Raw genomic sequence first — 23872 nt, 5'->3', positions numbered from 1 at the left:
CAATGTGTGGCATTTGTTGTTCTGTAAGCTTTTCTGCTGAGCATTTCAGTAAAGATTTAGAAGAAGATTTACTGTACAGTCTTCAGCGACGGGGACCCAATAGTGGTAAACAGGTTTTAAAGTCTGATGTTAACTACCAGTGTTTATTCTCTGGTCATGTCCTTCATTTGAGAGGTGTTTTGACTGCCCAGCCTGTAGAAGATGAAAGAGGTAATGTGTTCCTATGGAATGGAGAAGTCTTCAGTGGAATAAAGTTTGAAGCTGAAGAGAATGATACTCAGATTATGTTTAATTATCTTTCTTCTTGTATGGATGAGTCTGATATTTTATCACTCTTCTCAGAAGTCCAAGGTCCTTGGTCTTTCATATATTATCAAGCATCTACTCATTACTTATGGTTTGGTAGGGATTTTTTTGGTCGCCGTAGCTTGCTTTGGCATTTTAGTAATTTGGGCAAGAGTTTCTGCCTCTCTTCAGTGGGCTCCCAAAAATCTACAGTGGCAAATCAGTGGCAAGAAGTTCCAGCATCTGGAATTTTTAGAATTGATCTCAAATCTACTGCCATTTCTAAATGTGTAATTTTAAAATTATATCCTTGGAAATCTGTTTCTAAGGAGAATGTTATTGATGAATGTGTTAATAGACTGAGTCAAATTTCAGCAGACTTACCAACATTTGTGTCAGTAATAGCAAATGAAACCAAACTATATCTTAAAAAACCTATTGTTCCTTTAAATATGATATTGCCACAAGCTACATTAGAAACTCAATGCAGAAATACTTCCAACATTCCACCTACAAGAGAGATACTTCAGGTCTTTCTTACAGATGAACACACGAAAAAAGTAGTTCAGCAATTCATTGATGTCCTGAGTCTTGCAGTCAAGAGACGTGTCTTGTATTTACGTAGGGATGAAAACCTGGTACCAAATGAAGTTTCAAAACTTTGCAATAGGAAAGCAAATGTTGCAATCCTGTTTTCTGGAGGCATCGATTCCATGGTGATTGCAACCCTTGCTGATCGTCATATTCCTTTAGATGAACCAATTGATCTTCTTAATGTAGCTTTCATGAGTAAAGATAAGATCTCACCAACTAGCTTTAATAAAAAAAGAAGCAAACAGAAAAATTACTGTGAAATACTTTCTGAAGAACTCTCTAAGAATGTTGCTGTTAATAGTCCTGATGATGATAATGTACCAGATAGAGTCACAGGAAGAGCAGGACTGAAGGAACTGCAAGCTGTTAATCCTTCTCGAATTTGGAATTTCGTTGAAATTAATGTTACTCTAGAAGAACTCCAAAAACTGAGAAGAACTCAAATATGCCACTTAATTCAACCTTTGGATACAGTTTTGGATGATAGCATTGGCTGTGCAGTCTGGTTTGCTTCTAGAGGAACTGGTTGCTTAGTGATCCAGGATGAAATAAAATCATATCAGAGTAATGCAAAGGTATGGTTCATTATTTCTGCTTTTAAGAATTTTTGAGCCTAATTTTGACCCTTAAAGCTTTTGGGCATTTAATGTTGCAAGAATATAGCATGTTTTAATTGTATTTAAACTATAATACAGTGGATGTGACTTCTTAATAATTGAGCATATCTTACTATTTTCTGACTTTAATTTTTCTCTAAAAATGTTATCTTTATGGCTATAATTTTTAAGCTTTTATTTTATTGTATTATATAGTAGGCTATATTTTCATATGGAGTTCTTTAAACTTCTATAGGTTATTCTCACTGGAATTGGTGCAGATGAGCAACTTGCAGGTTACTCTCGTCATCGTGTCCGTTTTCAGACACTTGGACTAGAAGGGTTGAATGAGGAAATAGCAATGGAACTGGATCGAATTTCTTCTAGAAACCTTGGTCGTGATGACAGAGTTATTGCTGATCATGGAAAAGAAGCAAGGTATTTCTCATTAGATGAGCATTATGGTGTTTGGGTAAAAACAGTAGACTATAAAAGGAGACTTTTAAAGTTTATATGGAGATTGTTCGTATATGGAGATTGTTCTATGAATGAGGGAACAGCAGTAATGTCTTGGCTTCATTGTTACAGACAGTCATGAGCAAAGCTGGGAGGGGCCGGGGAGCAGTTGTTTTCCAGAACTCTTTCTCCAAGAAATGTCTTTTCAATAAAGTTCCAAGTGATTTGGTTACTTTTAAGACTGTGAAACAGATAGTGTAAGACCAAGAGAAGATATTTAAAGAGGTTTGTTTTGTTTTAAACAAAACCAGTATAAAGTACAAGCTCCTGCCCCCAGACTTTTTTCTCCAATGATAGAGAATCTGGCTTTGTCTCTGTGGATGGATCTGCTTGTATCCCTATATGTTTGAGTGTTCAGTGTTTCAGTGGTGGTCCCAAGTACCAGATTTCCCTCTATGGTTCTATGATTGTTTTAAAAAACCCAGTTTAGTCACATTGCAGATTACTTAAAACTTTCAGAGACCAAGGTACTTTCTAAAGAGTAGAATTCTGTTTAAGTAGTCTACTGTTTTATAGTCTACTGTTTCATCTGATAAGAGTAGTTAATTCTAATGGCCCAGTATAAAAGTATCATGTTGCATTAATATAAGAGTATAAATGAAAAGTGTTTAAAACAGCTAATACAGAATTATAACAAATACAGTTATAGTGGTTAGAGCTAAATAATTATGTATCTTTAAATACATAGTAATAGTAATCTGTTTGATTAGTCTGTATATGTATTTTTGAAGTTAGTTCATTCTTATATCCTACATTAAAAAAAAAAAAAATGCCTGTATGCTTTCCCATCTTTCTACTAAAGGTAGGTAAAAAATATTAAAAAATATGAACACTAGTGTCATCATACTGCATTTTGAGAAATTGGTAGGAGTGGAGAAAGGGATGTTAAAATATTGGAAACAAACTGAAAAGCAATCAAAAATTTGTGGGGAAATAAAGAAGTGTAAAGGCAGAAATTTTTTTTTTAAATCTAATATTTTGTTCTGTTATACTAATTTGTCATCATTTGAACAGTTTAAATGTAATTAAACAATTTGAATACCATAAGTCAGTGTTTTTTTAGTCCAAAATTGTGGAGCCCTTCTATGTTGGTTTTGTATCCTTAAAATTCAGTTTATTTAGAAATGGTGAAGATCAAACACAGATGAGAATGAGTAGTTAACTGAGGTCATGCTTGTTTTCAAGGCATACTCCAAGATAACTTTGTGAAACAATTTGAAGTTATTTCTTTATCTGATTTATTTGAGACATTATTTGGTAACATGTATTAAAATTGTCACATTATGAAATACTGTTTATCTATTTATTTTAGATTTCCTTTCCTGGATGAAAATGTTGTCTCCTTTCTAAATTCACTACCGGTTTGGGAAAAGGCAAACTTGACTCTACCCCGTGGAATTGGTGAAAAATTAATTTTACGTCTTGCAGCTGTAGAACTTGGTCTTACAGCCTCAGCTCTTCTACCAAAACGGGCCATGCAGTTTGGATCTAGAATTGCAAAAATGGAAAAAAATAACGAAAAAGCGTCTGATAAATGTGATAGACTCCAAACCATTTCTTCAGAAAACCTTTCTTTTAAAAAAGGAGATTAAATCATAATGTCATAATCACAATGTAACAATATTTTCTGAGTTGTAGTTTTATAAAAATAAAATATTCTACTTTATTATTGTATAATGTAGTGATTTTAAGTTTATTGGGTGAATTTTTACTTTTCCTGTCACAAAGGTCCTAAAACTCTTAGAATTCCCAAATAATGGTAGTGTCTTATTACTTACCCTGAGCCCCTTTTAATCACACTTGTTTTCAGGTGTCTTGTGGTGGGGTTCCCTACATAATCTCAGGATGAGGCTGGCCACCAGAAAGAAAGACCACGTATTAGAGAGTCGTAGTTTTGATCCCTGCCCACCAACTTCTGGACTGGGATGAGGTAGACTGGAAATAAGCTCTATAAATAAATACTCTTGAAAAATATGTTGAGGCTGGATGTGATGGCTCAGGCTGTAATATATGTGTAATAAGAATTGTAATGCAAAACAACAAAAAACAAAGTATATGTATAAAGACATGAATTGATGTGAACACACTTTATATACAAAGATGAAAAATTGTGTTCTATATGTGTAATAAGAATTGTAATGCATTCTGCTGTCTTGTATTTTAAAAAATAAAATCAATTAAATAAAAAAAAGTACAAGAAAGAAAGAACTGAATTCAATAAAGTAGAAAATGATTAACAATGGGGAAAAAAAAAAACAAAACAGGGCTGGGGATGTGGCTCAGTGGTCAAGTGTCCCTGAGTTCAATCCCTAGTACCCCCGCAAAAAAAAGATTTTCCAGTTTGGAAGTACTGGGAGGATGGCAAGACCAGAGATTCACCCCACCCCACCCCCCACCTGCCGATGCTAACTCAATGCCCTGTCCTGTGCATCTCTTCCATCTGGCTGTTCCTGAGTTATATCCTTTATAACAAACCAGCAATGTAAATAAAGTGTTTCACTGAGTTTTGTAAACCATTCTAGCACATTATTGAAACGGAGAAGGGGGTTTTGAGAAGCCCCAGTTTGTAGCTGGTTGGTCAGAAGTACCTAGCAGCAATCTTCTGGATTTGAGTCCTTAACTTGTGGCATCCATCTGACATTAACTCTGGGTGAGGTCAGGATTGAATTATATTGTAGAACACCCAGGTGATATTCAGAGAGTTGGAGAATTGATTGGTGCAGGAAAAACCCACAACTGGTATCCGAAGTGTTGTAGGAGAATATAGAGAAACTGAGTTTGTTTTCTGGACTTTTCACGGCAATTACTTCTAGAAATAACTCAATTTGCTATTGTTATTGTCAGGGATCTTGGTTTAGATAGGAGTCTGACAGATGAAAGAACTAAGGTTTTGAGAAGCTAAACAATTTGTATGAGATCCACACTAGTGAATAATTCTTTTGAATAATAACATCTCTTTAGATAGCTCATTTTCAAGAACTGCCTCTTTCTAGCACTAGAACTTATTTGTTTAAGTAAAAGGAATTGATTTAAATATATATATATATATTTATATTCTGGAGACTGTAAGTCGAATATCAAGGTGTCAGCCAGGTTGCTAACTTATGAGACCTCTCTCCTTGGGTCACAGTTGGCTACCTCCATGTGTCCTCACATTTGTGAGTGTGTGTGTGTGTAACTTACCTACAGCTAAGCCACTCTTCTTTGCAGGGGGTGAGGGGGAATGTCCACCTAGCTATCAAAAGACTTTGTCTCTACCTGTTTTCTGTATCACTAGTTGTTATGGTTTGGATATTAAATGTCCCCCAAAGGTTTATGTGTTAAAGATCTTGGTCCAAAGCTGATGGCAGCGTGGAACCTTTAGGAGGTCAGACTGAATGGAGGGAAGTCAGGTCACTGGGGACATGGCCTTGAAGGGGATAGTATGACCCTGGCCTCTTCCACTTTCTTATAACTTCCCAGCAGCCGTGAGGGGAACAAGTTTCCTCTACCATGTGCTTCCCACCATGATGTAATGCCTTGCCACAGATCAAAAGGCAACAGGGCCAAGTGACCATGTACTAAAACCTCTAAAATCATGAGCAGAACTAAATCTTTTTCTCCTCTAAAGTTGTTTATCTCAGGAATTTAGTTACAGCAATGGACAGCTTACACCCTTTTTGCATTTTGGAAACTTTATGCTCTTTTTGATATCTTTAGCCTCTTACTCTCTCAGATCCTTTCTGTCATCATTTTTAATATTGTAATCTATGTATCAATTCAAATGCACATCCTGATCCTCCATCTTTCTCTACTTCTCGTCTTTTTTTTTTTTTTTTTTTTTTTCTTTTTCTTGGTATTGGGGATTGAACCCAGGGACACATTTTATCGCTGTGCTACATTTCCAGTTTTATTTGAGGGTCTTGCTAAGTTGCTTAGGGCCTCACTAAGTTGCTGAGGCTGGCCTCAAACTTGTGATCCTTCTGTCATAGCCTCCCAAGCTGGGGGGATTATAGGTGTGTGCCACTGTACCTTGCTTCTACCTGCCATCTCTTGCCTTCCATCCACACTTGCTGTCTTCACATTTTAATCTGTTAAATCCAACCCAACACCCACCCACATTACTCAACCAATTACTCAACATCCACCCACATTACTCAATCACCACACCAACATCACTGGAAACGGTCCTCAAATTGGGCTGATATCCTTTCTGGATCTGGCTATTCTTTTGATTTTTTTTTTAAATCACAATATGAAATTTTAAGATATTGACAAACAGAAGCCTGACAAAAGCTTTCACATGCTCTGCCTTTATTCATTGGAAAATGCAATGGGCAAATCAGTCTTAGATATTACTTGCATAGCTTTCATCCCTCCATCTGAAAGCAGGTAAGTTCAAGAATCTATGGTGCTAAGCACAAAATTGACATTGCTTGTATCAGGAGTAAAAAAACTTACGAGGTGAGTCCGATAATCAAGAGTTGAATATGATAATTACCATTATAATAATACAGTCCCAAACTAAAAACATCTGTTACATTCTGCTGTGTGCCAGGCAACATTCTATGAGCTTTATATGAATTGTTTATAGTAATGTAATCAGTAGAACCTCTGTAAGAATTTCTGGGTTATCTGCTTCAATGTGTGTGTGTGTGTGTGTGTACATTCATGCATTTAATCCACAGGAGTCCTGGTTTACAGCCTTCTTGCAATTTAATCTTGTGAACATTGGGATGAAGTTCTGTATTAATCTTTAAATGAATAAATCTTTCCCAAGATTTGAGGAACATAGAACAAACGATTTTGTTACCTGAACAAAAAGCCTTTAACAAGAAGAATTTACATATAGGTTTCATATTTCTTATGTGCAAACACAAATCGCTTAAAAGGAAATAGTGATGTTTGACATCACATGTCTTGGAATAGCTATTACATATTTACTAATATTCATTATAATAATGATACGGTTGGTGTAAAAGATATTCTGCCCCAAACAGTCATCAAGGACCTCCATGTTACTAAATTCAGTAAAGAGTTTCAATTTCTCATGTCCCCTGATCTGGCAGCAGCATCCAATGAAGCTGGCCATTCCCTAATTCTTGAAACACTTCTCTAGGCCTCTGTGACCAATTTTGATTTTCCTCCTGCTTTCCTGGCTATTCTCTTCTTTGCTGATTCATACCCTCTCTACCTGACCTTTAAATGTTAAATTTCATAGGTCTCTATCCCAGGTTCTCAACTGTACATTCTCCCTAGGTGATTTCAACATTCCCCGGACAGACTTCAATTACCATAAGCCTGCCCAAATTTATACACCTTAACCCAAGTGCCGTTCTTAGCCCAGGTACAAGACATATTTTACTAATCTCTTCCAGGTACTTTGGGGTGAATTGTGTCCACAACTGAGTTCATAATCCTATCCTGACACCCTATGGCTCCTGACAGAAGTTCCAGGGTGGCTTTGACACCACTTTTTCAAGGACTATTTAATATATTACAAATAGACTACCTCGTTATTTCTCAAATCCATTCACAATGTTGACACCTTCATACCCAGTACCACCACCTTAGCCCAGTCTTTTAGAATAAGTTCAAAATCATGATCCGTCCCTCACCTACCTCTGCAATCTCATTTTATGCCCATATCTCTTGTTCACTATACAAGGTTTTGCTCTGTTTCACAAAAATGTCAACCTTTTTCTTGTTCTTCACCCACTGTCCTCTGTCCCTGAAAAGTTACTTCAATTCATGCTTAGATGGTTCTTTGTCATCTTATAGGCCCATTTAAAAGTAACTTCTCAGGCAGCCTTTCCCAGTTCAGTGGTATAAGTGAACTTTCTTTCAAGTACTGTCATTGCATCTTAAATTAACTACACAGTGCCCAGAGATTAAGGCTGGACTGAATTCTAGAAAGAGGTCAGGTGGTTCTTCAACACAGGGTAATCTGAACAGTGACAAATGACCACAGGCTGGCTGCGGACAGTGTGGCAGGATACACGCGAGAGTTCTTCCACCGGTTGCCCCAGTTCTCGCGCGAGCTCACCCCGGGGCACCTCCGGCTTCTCCCAAGGCCTGTGGACCAACGGCCTCCACCCCGGCCTTGGCACCACCAGCCCGGTGTCTGCGGGCCGGCAGAGCCACAGAGCGGGGAGGAGACACCCCCACACCCAACAGGGCTTCCGTGCCAGGAAGTTTCTCTCAGAGTCTTTCTGGAGCTTCTCTAGCTTGCTCCTCCTGGTCGGAGGTCCTGTCGGGTGAACTCCAGAGCTAGCGAGAAGCCTCGCCAGGAAACTACCGTCTCCGGCTTCTCCGAATACTCGGGGAACCATGGCGGACACAGCTTCCCTTGCCTAGAGGGGAAAACAATTACTTCATAGTAAGCTTCTCCCCTTTCCTTGTCCTTTTCAGTGTCCGTGGCAGAGGCGACCTGGTGGTGACCATAGGTTTTGGCCTTGAGTGTGGACACACCTGGTCTCTGATTTTGAAAGGTGTGAAACCTCAGGCACATGGTGAAGTGGGCAAAATGATTCCTATCTTGCTGAGCTGAGTTCTCCGAGTGTGATGCCCCCATTAGCAGATCTCTAAAGCTGCAATTAAATTAAGATTGGAAAAAAAAAATGTAATGGCTGACCATGAAAAAAAAATCGACCTTAAGAAGGTAAAAGGTACAAATTTTTCTAGGAAAATCCAGCTTCATTCCCTTAGTAAATTTTATTGTTTTTCTTTCCTTTTAATCCATTGCAGAAAACTTCAAAAAGGACACACTACATTTACTTAGAAATGTTAAGATTGTCCAAAAAAGGAATACCCAGATTTGATCAAGTTCAAGATGAAGAAATTTACCTGGAAAATTTAGCAGTACAGAGAAATGCTTCTGCTTTTTTTGAAAAATATGACCGGAGTGAAGTACAAGAGTTACTAACGACAGCACTAGTTAGCTGGTTGTCTGCCAAAGATGATGTTCGCTCTCCACTGGACATACCATGTGGACTTATGAGTCAAATGAATAACGTGGGCTTCTCCACAGCAATCTTACTGACTCCTATGGACCCAAGGGCCCTATTAGACTACAGAGAAGTCCATCAGATCATAAGGGAATTGTCTGTTGGAATTTATTGCTTAAATCAAATCCCTTCAATCAGTTTAGAAGCTAATTATGATCAGAGTTCTTCTTGCCAGTTACCTCCAGCTTATTATGATACCAGAATTGGGCAAATTCTGATCCATATTGACTACATGTTGAAAGCACTGTGGCATGGAATATACATGCCCAAAGAAAAACGAGCCCGATTCTCTGAATTGTGGCGTACCATTATGGACATTGATCCAGAGGGGAAACCTCAAACAAGTAAAGATATTTTTGCAGAGTTTAGTTCAGCAGGTAAGAGAATTTAATACTTCTTATTTTTATTAGAAACCATTTTTAGAATCATTTACTTTTGGCTCAGCTTATATCGCCTTTATTTTTTGATATAAATTTCTAGATATAGCAGTCATTTCTAAAAGATTTAATTCCAAGGACTATTTTCAATAAAACTTTTTTTAGAAATGCCACCAAGATGCCAAGCATCTTGCCTCTTTCATCTTAATCTCCAGTTACTGCCGAATGGATCAGACTCCAAACCACCTGATAATTTCCAGTTTGTACTTTTTAATCTTATGGAACCTAAGCAGGAAAATCAGTAATAGAACCAAGAAAAGAGTGGCCAATGAGAAACATCTCCAAACTTGAAAACAAAATGATTACCAGAGTGGTTAACTTTTCACATTATGGTTTTTTTTATAAACCTCAAAAAAATGAATTATGTAAGAATCCAAGTTGAGAATGAATATGCATTAGCAAAACTAGATCTTGGTATTTTAGTAACATTAGGTTTCATGAAGCTTTTCTTAGTTCATTTAATTTTTATTTCTTCCTCATCAAGGCTATACTTTCTATAGCCTGAATATAAACAATAGATTCTACTTAATCTTTTTGGATCCACATCAGCTTATATAATTTTTTATCAAAGTTTTTTAAAGATGTTTTATTTATGATGCCTTTGCAGAAGGTCCAGTAGAATAAGGAGAAAAATAGGACATGAGTGTCCCAAATCTTGCTGCCAACTATTTTCAAATATATCTAATAACTTTCTAGTTGATTTCCAGAGTTTCTGGGCATAGGCTTAAAAAAAATAAATCTCAATTTTTGTACATCTGCATTGTAATTTCATCTGACTGGAGGAGAGACCATAGTGATAGACTTTATCATATCTGAAACTTAAAAAAAAAACAGCCCATCCTTCAGCAATTCAGATTGTTTCCTTCTTAGCTATTCTTTTTATTTATTATTATTTTTGCATAAACTTACTGAGGCAGAAAAAGAGTAATATTCTTCCCTAATTATCTAGATTTCCCTTGACTAAGTATATCTGATAACTGAAGCTTTTAATAGTAAAGCAGGTGGAAACGAACCACTTTTATCTGAGTGGAATATACAATTGGGAAGAAAATTATTTGATAAAGTAAATACTTTAATTGGTCAGTGTAGATCTTGTTACTAGATAAAGTGCCTTTAAAAGCAAATTAAAGGGCTGGGGATATAGTTCAGTTGGTAGAGGACTTGACTCACAAGCACAAGGCCATGGGTTCAATCCCAGTACCACCAAAAAAAAAAGAAAGAAAAGCAAATTAGTTATTTATTAGTATCTCAACAAAATTTGGAAGATTTAATATTGGTAGAACATAAATAAAATTTATATGACAAGCTAGTTTCATAGATTTATCTTTTTTCTTCCTTGTCATTGATAGTTAAATCAGAAATTATACATACAAAAATTTGTAAAGGACGCTCATTTGATATATTTATTTTTCAAATATTCATTGAACTTTTATTTCTTGTAAAGCACCAAAATAATGTCTGTTAAGAACAAGTAAACAATAAGCTTTAGTATAAGCTCTATGAAAATAGGGCCCAAATTACTTTATTTATTCTTGTAAGTTTAGTGTTTAAATATTTGTTGCATTAAATGAATTGAATCAATGAATAATTACATGGGGAATAAATAGTTATACATAATATTAGGAGGGTTTCTACCATTATTGGTAGATCAGATTGGAGATTAAATATAACATGAGTATTCCCCAGGAATTTAATCATTTTTACTGAGAGAGAAGCCCCTCAATAAGGGTGTCACAGATGCTTTCATAATAGAGAATATCATGACATGCAGGTCACCTAAAATTTCCTGTATATCGTGCTCCACATTTAGAATATCCTGGGTGTCCAGTTGCTATGGGATCTAAGTACAATGGCTATAATTGGGTAGTCATCCCCAAATACCATCTCCAGCACTACAGAACACCTCTAAATCTCAAAAGCTGAAACACAGAGGTGTTTGTTTGCTATCTGTACCATTAACTACAGTATGTATGTCTGAAATGCTGTGAAGTTCAAGTGCGTAATGACAGGAAGGAAACCTGACTCACCTGCTACCGGCTGGGTTTCCAGAGGTGTTGACTACCTTCATGACTCAAAGGTAGCTGAGATAACTAATAGCTCTCATTTCTATGCAAGCTAATCAACTTAGTTGAGAGTAGGTTCTAAGAGGAGTGAGTATAAGACAGAAATTCTCTCTTGGCTGGTGTTAGCACCATCTGAATAGATAACAAAGTACTATTGGAGGGTCCAATGACCCTAAAAGAATATAGCTAGCTGTATCTGGAATCTAAAGGACACTGTCTTATTCAGGTTCTTAATTAGGGTGATTAGGGTCAAGAAGTACAAAACAGGTCTGGGCTACATTTCAGTGTCAGAGCACTTGCCTAGCACATGTGAGGTACTGGGTTCAATCCTTAGCACTGCATGAAAATAAATAAAGGCATGCTGTTCATCTACAATTACAAAAAAAATATTTTAAAAGTATAAACATTGCCAGTAATATCCAGTGAATTCTGTTAGGTTTTGCATTTCTTTGATTGGTCTGGTCTTTCTTCTCAAAGGCACCAATATTTTGGCATCATGTGGATTCATCGGTGAAGATAATATGGCATGACCACAGTCTTTAAAAATATGTTAAATTTCATCCAGAAATGCTTTCACTGACAGTAGTTTAGGACCTCCAAAACCCGTTAAGGCATGTAAATAAAATGCAAATAAATTAAGACATTATTCTCATATCATGACACTTCTAGCCTGCAAGAATGTACCATCTATGAACCAGGAAATGAACCTTCACCAGGCACCAAATCTGACTTCATCTTGTACTTGCCAGCCTCCGGAACTATTAGAAATAAATTTCTATTGTTTCTAAGCTACTCATTTGTGCTGTATTTTGTTATAGTAGCTCAAATGGATTAAGACAGGATAGAAGACTGCCTATCCATCTATTGGTTCCTGTCCCCCGTTGGTGAAAGTTTGCATGGCAGGAGTGGTTAATGTTCTCACTTTTTCAGATTTGCTCATGTATCAGAAAGGCTGGATGGGTTCTATCATGATTTCCACACAGTAATAGTACCTCTCCATTGGCATGCTCAAGGAACTGATATCAAATCTTGTAGTTGCAGCTGTATGGTGGCAAGCTGGCAACATGATTTTAGCTCATCATTCTAGTTGGGAAAACAACACCTCCATTCTTTTTTTGAGGGTGGGCGGGTACTAGAGATTGAACTCAGGGGCACTCAACCACTGTGCCACATCCCCAGCCCTATTTTGTATTTTATTTAGAGACAGGGTCTCAATGAGTTGCTTAGTGCCTTACTTTTGCTGAGGCTGGCTTTGAACTCACAATCATCCTGTCTCAGCCTCCCAAGCAGTTGGGATTACAGACGTGCACCACCACACATGCGCCACCACACCTGGCTAGCACCTCCATTCTTGACATCAATGGAAACTTGGTTCAAACCTTGTAATTAACTATGCAATGCCTTAATACAGTGCTACAGTGGGTTTCCCAGGAACTGTGCAGGAAGTCAACTCTTTTTTTCTGAGAGCAGACTACTGGGAATCAGTCTTGGCCTAGTGAAATTTTATCTATCAGTTCAAAACTACAGCTTAGAAACTCAGTCATCTGTTCATCTTGTGTTTTTTTATTAGCATCTATTATTCCCTTACTGTCATCCTAACAGGATTTCAAGATGAAACCATATGTACAATCTGCTGTATTTATCCAGAAGCCACATATGAAATTTTTACCATTTAAATTTTTTCTTTTTTTTCTGTGAAGGTGTGACTGATATTACAAAAGATCCAGACTTTGATGGAATCTATGATGAAGACTTGAATGAAGATCCAACATATGATCCCAACAGTCCTGAAGAAAAAGCTGTATTTATGAAATATGCTGAATATATTATGCTAAAGTTGACATTCAGTACCACACAAGTTCAACAATATGAAAATGTCTTTATATTTGATACAGCCTATTGGCTTACCAATGCTATACAATGTAATCAGGATTATCTTGATATCTGTACCTACCAGAGATTACAGCAAAGGTTGTATCTTCAAAAAAAACTTATTCAAAAACACTTTGAGAAGAAAAGTGAAATCAGAAGAGGCATAGGCTATCTAAAGTTGATATGTTTTCTGATTCCATTTTTACTGAGTTTAAAAAAGAAGATGAAAGTCCCATACTTAAATGGTCTGCTTCAGCCTTTTTCAGGTAAGATATCACCAAAAGTCAAATATAAGATATACATTAAATATATATTTAAATTCAGTTTTTTCAAGTATGTGGTTCTAGGCATGTAAAATGTTAAGAATAAGAAAACAAAATTTAATGTCTCCAATGTAATGAAAAATATGTGACATGCATAATTATTTTTATATACTTTGCATTTTGTGTTCTCAAAATGCATTATAGGGGATGGGGTTGTGGCTCAGCAGTAGAGTGTTAGCCTAGCAAGTGCGAGGCACTAGGTTTGATTCTCAGCATCACATAAAAATAAATAAAAGTATTGTGTCCAACTACAACTAAAAATATATTTTTTAAAAATGCATTATGGGGTTGTAGCTCAGGATTATCTTTGATACCTATACCTACCAGAGATTACAGCAAAGGTTGTATTTTGTAGAGTGTTTGCCTCAAATGTGTGAGGCACTGGGTTCCATCCTCAACACCACATAGAAACAAATAAATAAAATAAAGATTTTGTGTCCACCTACAACTAAAAAATAATTTTAAAAAAATGCATCATGGCTGGGCTTGGTGGCGTATGCCTGTAACCCCAGCGGCTCCGGAAACTGAGGCAGGAGGATAGAGAGTTCAAAACCAGCCTCAGCAACAGCAAGGCCCTAAGCAATTCAGTAAGAACCTGTTTCTAAAATACAAAAAGCAGCTGGGGATACTCAGTGGTTGAATGCCCCTGAGTTCAATCCCTGGCCCCCCTGCCAAAAAAATGGATTATATACCTTATATTGATGAAACCATCCACTAATTTTTCAGTCAGAATATTGAACAAATCTAATCTTTGCTCTTATCTTAGAAAATTGTTATTTTTAAATAAGTTATATGGTTTCATTACTTCCCAGAAATATAGGCTGGTTATTTTTATCATTTGAGAAATATCCATCTATTTATTTATAGTGTCTCCTTTTACCTAAACTAACTCAGGTAACTTTTTGTTTATTTAACCAAAGATTTCTAATGCACCAAATTTCAATCTTTTGTGATAATTAGGGGTAAAATATCAGTCTTGAGCTCATTCACAGAAATTAGCAAGTAGAATAATGTTTTGACTATACCTTTGAGATCTCTGTACACTAAAACTACAGAAATGACCAAAATGCATGATATAAATATGTTCTTAATGTCATGTATATAAAGAACATAAGTAATTTTATAAATTGTGATTTCCAAAATTTTAATTTCATGTGGAATTTTTTAACTTTGCTTATATGAAGAAAATTTAGATCTTCCAAATATGACTGTTGATGTGTTATTAACTTTTTAAATAAAATTTTTGTGTTTGTTTTTATTTTTGGAGATGACAAGGTCAAGACCGAGCGAGAACTGCCTCCATTTATTTATGGACGAGATTTTAAATGCCAGCATTTTCACTACAAAGAGAATCAATATTTTCATGTTCATGGAGGAATTGAATTTGATATCAGTACCCCTTCAATTGAGAGTGCTTTGGAAGATTTTAAGGTTTAAATTATTATCATTCCTGAGATGGTTTGTTGTTTCACAACTCTTTTTATCCTATTTTTCAACCAGAAAGAGCTTATGTTGGAACAGGCACTGTGTAATTATTCTAACAACTCACTAATTTTTTCACACATTATTTTGACATACATGAATTAAGTAATATCCAAGGAACTATGTTGTATGTCAGGGATAAAGTGACAAATAACTAGGTATGTTTATTATCCTGTCAGAATTACATATTTCCAATGGAACATATTTGTCTCAGAATTGTTAAAAGTAGAAAACTATGAATATACTGACTAAAATTCTTCCATTTCCCTCCAAGATTAATCTTAGAAAAGACACCTTCTAGTTTGGGAATAGTAATTATTCACCTAAGATTTCATATAGACATCACACATTTCAATTGTCATTGCTTCTTTACCTTGTCTTTATTATAATTTTTTCCTTTTGTGTTGTATCCTTCATTCTCAAAGGAGGGACTGGATGCATACAGTTATTACTACCAGGATTTTCTAAGCTACTATCTTAAAAATTTGTCATTTATAAGTATACAATTTCATTTAAAGTAGTCTTTGTTTAAAGATATGTGCTTAGTAACATAACTCATATTTTAGAAAAATTTAGAGAAAATACGGGATTGTGCTGCTAATACGTTTGCAGATGATTCAGGCTACAAAGAATATTACTCAATACCAGTTATGGAATTTCATGGAAAAAGGTAAGGAACTTTCAGTAGTTATTCACACTAACCACATATTGTATATTAGCAGGAAACAGGAAAAGTGTCAAAATAATCAGGCTAACTTAAAACCTTATGTTGGTGATCCTAGAACAATAATGGCCTCATTCAAGGCCAACATCATACTGCCTCAACAAAGTATTGTTATTGTTGTTATTTCTGAACTTTGATACGTTCTGTATGTTAATCCTTCGAGTTTATAATTAGCATAGTGGTTAAATTGGAATGGAGATGGGAAGCAAATCCTTTGGGGTAACTGAAAGCAGTAGAGTTGTTATACAACACTTCCATTTCCAAAAAGAATATGGTTTAAAATCCTTTTCTACCAGTTTATTATGCCTGTCAATTTTTTGAAGTGGTATGTTTTCTCCCAGTATATCTAAGATGTTGTATGTGCTGTGTTCTTGAATTTTTACACTTTCAACACTGAATTTTGGAAATATGAGATTTAGAGCTTAGAAGAAACATTTGGATTACAGGTTGAAAATTAAAAGCATATAAGAAGATTTTGTTTGTTTGAAGGTGTGGAGGTAGTTGAGAGGATAGGACCAAGTCTAGAACTCTGGAGCATAGTAACTTTTAAGAGAGATGAGAAGAGGGGGCAAAGGAGTCTGAGAGGGACTGATACAGGTAGATGAGAACCAGGAGTGTGTGACAGCATGAAAGCCAAATGGGGAGAATTTTAAGAATATGGAAACAGGTAAAAGCATCAAATGCAACAGAGAAAAAAAATACTGAGTTAATTTCAGACTGATGATTTAATCAGAAAATTTTAGTGGAGTTTTGGTTAAAGAGTGTACTTACCAAATTTCTAGAGATATATGACCTACCCAAATTAAATTAGGAGGACATAGTAAATTTCAACAAATCAATTGCAAGCAATGAAATTGAAGACAACCATGAAAAGTCTACCAACAAAGACAAGCCCAGGACCAGATGGATTATTAGATGAGTTCTATCAGACTTTCAAAGGAGAAAGAATACCAATCCTCCTCAAATTATTCCATGAACTAGAAAAGGACAGAACCTTTCCAAATTCATTCTATAAAGCTAGTATCACCCTGATACCAAAACCAGACAAAGACACATCAAGGAAACAGAGATGTAAAACCTCTTAATAAAATACTGGAAAATCCCATATAAAAACATATTTAAAAGATAGTGCACCGTGATCAAGTAGTTCATCCCAGAGATGCAAGGTTGGTTCACCATGAGGAAATGAAGAAATGGGTGAGCATCCTGGAAAGGAGATCAGGAAAGCAGGCCTGGGAGAGGCAGAAACCACAGGAGGGCTGAAAGAGGGCATAGCCTGAAGGGCTTCAGGACGGGTGTGGGTGGGGTGGGGGCTAGGACCCCAGCAAGGAGCCCAGGCAAGTGACCTAGAGGAGGGCCCATCATTGTTAATAGACTTCAAGATGAGAATCACATGATTAGCTCAGTAGATGTCAAAGAAGCATTTGACAAAATTCAGCAACAATTCATTTTCAAAATACTAGAAAAACTAGGGATAATAGGAATATACTTCAACATTGTAAAAGCTATATATGCTAAATTCAAAGCCAACATCATTCTATATGGAGAAAAATTGAAAGCATTCCCTCTAAAAACGAATAAGACAGGGATACTCTTTTTCACAACTTCTGTTCAATATAGTCTTAGAAACTCTACCCAGAGCAATTAGACAAAAGAAAGAAATTAAAGGAAGAAAAATAGGAAAATAAGAACTCAAACTATCCCTATTTGCTGACCACATGATTCTCTATTTAGAAGACCCAAAAATTCCACCAGAAAACTTCTAGAACTCACAAATGAATTCAGCAAAGTAGCAGAATATAAAATTAACACCCATAAATCAATTGCAATCCTATACATCAGCAATGAATCAACTGAAAGAGAAATTAGGAAAACTATCCCATTCATAATAACCTCAAAGAAAATAGAATATTTGGGAATTAATCTAACAAAAGAGGTGAAAGACCTCTATAATGAAAATCACAGAACACTAAAGAAACAAATTGAAGAAGACCTTACAAGATGGAAAGATCTCCCATGCTCTTGGATAGGCAGAATTAATATTGTCAAGATGGCCATACTACCAAAAGCACTGTACAAATTTAATGCAATTTTTATTAAAATTCCAGTGATGTTCTTTGTAGAACTAGAAAAAGCCATCATGAAATTCATTTGGAAAAATAAGAGGACCAGAAAAGCCAAAGCAATCCTTAGCAAGAAAAATGAAGCAGAAGGCTTCACAATACCAGACCTTAAATTATACTATAGAGCTATGGTAACAAGAACTATGGGGAGGTGGCAAGCACCTCACTAGGGAATTCTTCTTCCTGCCCATGAGGGTGTAAATCACCAGAGAAAATGTCAGATATAATTAGTGAAGAACAAAAGAGAAAAAAATTCAGAATTATAGTTTTAAGGTAGAGTGCTTGATAAATCCAGCCCAAACAGGAGCTGGAGCTAGACAATTTAAAAATTACTGCCATCCATGGTGTTTTTTTTTTTTTTTTCAAAGTCAGGAATAAGGTTTCAGGGGTGGAGTTTTGTTTTATGATGTCTTGCAGTGAGCAGGTTGATTGGCATCTTAGCAGGTAACACCCATTTCTGAGAGGCTGTGTGGCTACAGCACATCACTGCATCTCAGGTTCTGTGGGACCTGGGGCAGAGCTTGAACAGGGCTCACAATGTGTCTGGGCAGTCTTGGCCGGAGGAAATTTCCACTAGAAGTTCCCAGACACCAGATTCTCCTATTCAGTAGGATGCGATGCCGATGTAGTCCACACATGGCCTACAGATGGCTCTCAACTAAAAGGAGCATGGTATTGGCACCAAAACAGATATGAAGACCAATGGTATAGAATAGAAGACACAGAGATAAGCCCACATAAATACAGTTATCTCATACTAGACAAAGTCACCATAAACATACAGTGAAGAAAAGACAGTCTCTCCAACAAATAGTGCTGGAAATCCATGTGTAACAAAATAAAATTGACATGTAACAGAATGGGAAAAAAAATCTTTGTCACATGAACCTCAGATATAGCATTAATCTCCAGGAAATATAAAGAACTCAAAAAACTTAACACACACACACCAAAAAAAAAAAAAAACCAAAACAAATAACACAATCAATAAATGGGCATAGGAACTGAATAGATACTTCACAGAAGAAGAAATACAATCATTCGACAAATATATGAAAAAATGTTCAACATCTCTACCAATTAGAGAAATGCAAATCAAAACTACTCTGAGATTCCATCTCACTCTAGTCAGAATGGCAATTATCAAAAATACAAGTAACAAGAAATGTTGGCTAGGATGTCAGGGGGAGGAGTACACTCATATATTGCTGATGGGACTACAAATTAGTGCAATCACTCTGGAAAGCAGTATGGAGATTCCTCAGAAAACTTGGAATGGAACCACCATTTGGCCCAATTATCCCACTCCTAGTTTTATACCAAAGGACTTAAAATCAGCATACTACAGTGATGAAGCCATGCCAATATTTATAGCAGCTCAATTCACAATAGCTAAAACTATGGAACCAACTTTGGTGCCCTTCAACAGATGAATGGATAAAGAAAATGCGGTACATATACTCAGCCTTAAAAAAGAATGAAATTATGGCATTTGCTGGTAAAAGGATGAAACTAGAGATTATCATGCTAAGTGAATAAGGCAATCCCCCAAAAACCAAAGGCCAAATATTCTCTTTGATATGCAGATGCTGACTCACAATAGGAAAGGGTTAGGGAGAGTGGAGGTTCATTGGATTGGATGAGATGAATGAGGTGGAAGGGAGGAGAGTTAGGAATGGGAAACACAGTAGAATGAATCAGACATAACTTTCCTGTGTTCATATATGGATACACAACCAGTGTAACTCCACATAATGTACAACCACAAGAATGGGAAGTTATACTCCATATATGTATGATATGTCAAAATACATTCTACTGTCATGTATAACTAAAAAGAACAACAACCAAAGAGAATGTATTACCATGAGTTGAAGGGTATATGGGGAAAAGTTAATGAGATGGAGAGGTAAAATTAGAGTTTATTAATTTGTTTCAAGATGCAGGACAATGAGGAAAATAAGAGAACTAAGGAATAGGGAAATGTAGGATAAAGGATAAAAGGTGGATCTTCCTGTTGAATTGCCTGGGTGAACATATGATACTAGAGTTGAAGTCAAAGACCATGTGACTAGTGTCCTCCATGATTTTGAAGGATAGAGGTCAGCACATGGATGGAGATATTTTTGAGGATATGTTCACTTTTATTTGAGAGTGTCATTCCACCATATATGGAATCCACATATCAGATCTCATGCCTCTGGAATGGCCAGGTAGTACACATCTCTCTTCAGGTGAAATTTCTGACTCACAGACTGAGCTCTCATTGATACACTCTATCTTTGCCCAAGCTGAATAATGTCCTGGAGACATTTATATGTAAACCTTTACACTTCTGGGACACCAGCATTCCTGGGACTACAGGGAAGCAGGTAGGATATAAGTTACACTTGGTGAGAGGTTGTTTGGGTGCAGGAGTGTGGTTGATATACGCAGACTGCCACTGTAAGAGACTCTGTCATGTTGTTGCAATGGGATTTCATAGTGGAACTGTTTTTCTAGTTTCTGACTAAAGCATGTTTGGTCACCAACGTTGGTGAGTGATAGGTTAATTGATATGAATTTTCACAACCAAAATACACTTTTTTTTTCTGACCCCAGCCAACATGAAGTAAAAGGAAGAACCCACAAGTAGAGGGATCTAATAATATCTTCTTGTTCTCAATACCAATTACTAGAGGACCTCAGTCCCCTATAAAATCCAACCCCCATAAAAATATTCCTAGATCTCATATACTAATGGGTGAGTATTCTCAGCTACCATGAGATATTTTCAGTTTCCTCCTTTCCTGCCCTGGCTTCTTGTGATCCACCACTGGGTCTCCAAAGCCCAGTAAGCCCCAAGAAGGCAAACACAATGTCATTGTTATCTCTGACACCCTAGCTTCTGGTTGTGGGGCTGGAGTCATCTCTAAGGCTGGCTCCTTTTGACGCCTGGGAAGTTGAATGCATTGACTGTGAGACTTGTTAAAACCTATTCAATGAAGTAAGAATTCCTTGCCCAATTTATTGGTTTCAAAGATGTGCTGCATTAAAACTCTAATAATTTGGTGAAAAACTGCTTTTTTCAGTCATTTGCTTGTGGTTGTTCTTTTCTGTAGTGTGGAAATCATTCTAAATTGGGGATGGACTAGAGAGTAATCCAAATGATTGAAAGCATGCCATCTCAAAATCTTTTCCCTTCTTTGTTTCTAGGGGCATTTTTATTAGGCCAAGTTCATAAATCCTGATGTTCTCTTTCCTCAGAATGATTTGTTTCTGCCAGGTGTGGTGGTACATGCCTATATCCCCAGCTTATTCAGGAGGACAGTAGGCCTAAGTGGGATGGTCTCTTGAGCCTAGAATCTTTGAGAACAGCCTGGGCAACTAGTGAGACCCCATTGCAAAAAAAAAAAAGACTTATTTCTTAGGAGGATCTTGGTCTCTTATGAAAATAAAACTTATTCCACTTGGTCCTGCAGTCATACCCAGAAACATCTGTATCATACATTCGTTTTAGACTCTCCCATCACACCAGAATCAAAAAAAAAAAAAAAAAAAAAAAAAAGAGGGAGATACAATCAGATATCCAGTGATTTGGCAGTATTTAAGAGCTGAGAACACAAAGTGTAAAGATGAAAATTCCTGAAGCGAATTAATTCTATTTGGAGAACATACCAGCACCATGAAGCTGTTTTTCTGTTGGAGAGTAGAATTAGAAATTAATGTAATGTGACAGATGTGTCCAGAAAGTGTGATATTATAAGCTCCTCACCATATTCTCCAGCTAAGTGCTTATTCCTAGTCCGACAAAAGTGGGGGGAATTATTTTTAAAGTTAGGCTTTCCTAAAGTCCCTGCTGATAACCACACTAAGGATTGAGTAAGAACATTAGAATGTCACCATGCAGTAGTCATATGAGAGCTACTTGGCTGAAGTATTCAGCCACAAACCTTTTAGTATTGACTATCTTGGATTTCTGTGCTTTTAATGATCATCTCTTAGTGTTCAGTGTTACTGTTGCGATGGGCAAAATGCAGCCGAGGGGGAGAAATAAATAATGTCCATGTGCTTCTGCCCTTTTCAAAGCTTTATTCACTCAAATCACTCAATACAATTTCACTCTGTAGATTCTTAATCAAGAAAATGACAATCCTTAATGGTAGGCACTGCAATAGACATAATCAGTTCCCAGCAAACAATTCTAGATTAATTCTAAGCACTGCAAACACACTTAATCATGACAGGTTCATGACAAGACATTCCCTCTGCATGCTAAGCTCAAGTGCCATATCTAAAGTCTCAAGCCTTAGGCTTTAAGTCCAACAGATGCACACTCACTCAGACCACGGTGATCAGATCAGGAACCAAGGCAGTCTTCTCCTGGGGTGGAGCTGATGGCTGGCTGAGGAGTGGTCATAGGGAGAAATCCTCTTCTCACCAGAGTCAAGAGACTGCTATAGAGTTTGAGAGAAGTGAGAACAACACAGGGGATCAGGCTGATAGAAGAGCTAGGATGTCAGTCCAGGACCTCATCAGGCTCTTAGGCTTGTGTGCAGCAGTGTCGGCTGGCTGAATGTCTGTTCATTTGCTCCATCATTTTTACTAAATTTTGGGACTTCTGACCACCCTTTCAATCCCTATCAGCTGCTACCAGATTTCTCAGTGACATTATTCATCCTGAGGTTAAAGCATCTGGTCTGGTGGTCCCCACCCTGATTTTCTTGCTTTTCTTATCAGGGTAAGAGTAACAAGCCAGAGACTTCACTCTGAGTTTTTCAGAATGGAGAGAAGTGACTCATTTGTGCCTGGGGGCCATACTGGAGGGCTCTATAGGTGTGCTTGGTGACACTTTAAAATGGAGTTGCTTAGGCTAAGGCCTAAGGCCATCCTTATGGTTGGCCTACTGTGTACTGTTGTGCATCCAACCCTGGGAGTTATAAAATTCTCTTGGTCAAAGCTCACAGAGTACAGTAACCTATACTTTTCAGTTTCTGGACTAGGAGATATTCCTACAGGTTCTGGATATTTTGTTTGTATTATATTACTAAGCAGAATTTCTAGGAGGAAATGGTGCACGTTCCCTTAGTGTTTGTTGAATTTCTAAGTCTTTTTATTGTATGAGCAGTGATCTTAAGAGTACCAGGGTCTTAAAGGTGGTGAACAGCACCTGTTCCCATAGCAATAACAGCCAGCATTAGCCCCCAGAAGAAACAGATGAAAAGACAGGTTGCTGGCACTGTGATTCTCATGGAATTGTATGATGTAGAGCTGGATAAAGCCGGTTCAATCAAAGTTCAAGGACAGTCTCAGTATGACTTCTGATACCTAGATCTATGGAGGCAATCTTTGGGAACGTAGGGTACCCACTTAGGGGTTTGTAATATTCTCTTTTATCAGCTTATACAATACCAAGGGAAAGTGGGCTCTTTTCTTCTAAAAATTTAGCCTAAAAATCTGATACAAATTGAGCATGCACATTTGAACCATACAGTTAAAGCCCTTGAACCCATAACCACTATCATCTGAAGAGCATACCAGCCCTCAAATCTAAGTAAAATTCAGGATATCTGCTCCTTGATTTTGGAGGCTGGAATCTAATAAGCTAGTGTAGTCCCCATTGATGAGGGTGGCACTTCCCACTAGTGAGGACCTAGGGACAAGTGAAAAGCCCCTCTACCTGGTCTGAGACTATATCTGTGAGATGTGTATTAAGATATCCATTTATATTGTTGTGGTCTAATTTCCTTTTGTGGGGAGGTAGTGGTGGATAAAAAGAATGATACCATCAAATAAAATGAACAGGTCCTCAGACATACTTCCATTCATATACTGAGATCTATTATGTTGAGAAAATTGGAGTTGAAGTGAAGGTCAAGGGAAAGCGTAGGC

At 36.9% G+C, this 23872-nt stretch overlaps 2 protein-coding genes across 2 annotated transcripts in view; both read left to right on the top strand.

Annotated features, from left to right (window-relative positions):
• The first annotated feature begins 2 nt into the window (after positions 1-2).
• On the top strand, positions 3-3668 carry Asnsd1 (asparagine synthetase domain containing 1). The gene is made up of 3 exons (XM_076865899.2): positions 3-1454; positions 1732-1913; positions 3304-3668. Exons 1-3 carry the CDS (start codon positions 3-5, stop codon positions 3581-3583), a joined length of 1914 nt encoding a protein of 637 aa, XP_076722014.2. The 3' UTR covers positions 3584-3668.
• Positions 3669-8753: 5085 nt separating this feature from the next.
• Positions 8754-23872, top strand: part of Ankar (ankyrin and armadillo repeat containing) — a 71655-nt gene continuing 56536 nt past the window's right edge. The window contains exons 1-4 of the mRNA XM_076866644.2: positions 8754-9354; positions 13178-13615; positions 14940-15103; positions 15721-15824. Of these exons, the coding sequence (XP_076722759.2) occupies positions 8754-9354; positions 13178-13615; positions 14940-15103; positions 15721-15824 (1307 nt within the window). The remainder of the gene's footprint in view (positions 9355-13177; positions 13616-14939; positions 15104-15720; positions 15825-23872) is intronic.

Source organism: Callospermophilus lateralis, chromosome 9 (assembly GCF_048772815.1).
Source record: "Callospermophilus lateralis isolate mCalLat2 chromosome 9, mCalLat2.hap1, whole genome shotgun sequence".
NCBI classification, from domain to species: Eukaryota; Metazoa; Chordata; class Mammalia; order Rodentia; family Sciuridae; genus Callospermophilus; species Callospermophilus lateralis.
This window is presented reverse-complemented; position numbering and strand designations above follow the sequence as displayed.

Excerpts from the sequence above, each read along its gene's own strand:
- Asnsd1 (XM_076865899.2), top strand. The coding sequence starts at position 3 with ATGTGTGGCATTTGTTGTTCTGTAAGCTTTTCTGCTGAGCATTTCAGT. Across the intron at positions 1,455-1,731 it reads CATATCAGAGTAATGCAAAG|GTTATTCTCACTGGAATTGG; the intron begins GTATGGTTCATT and ends AAACTTCTATAG. Across the intron at positions 1,914-3,303 it reads GATCATGGAAAAGAAGCAAG|ATTTCCTTTCCTGGATGAAA; the intron begins GTATTTCTCATT and ends TATTTATTTTAG.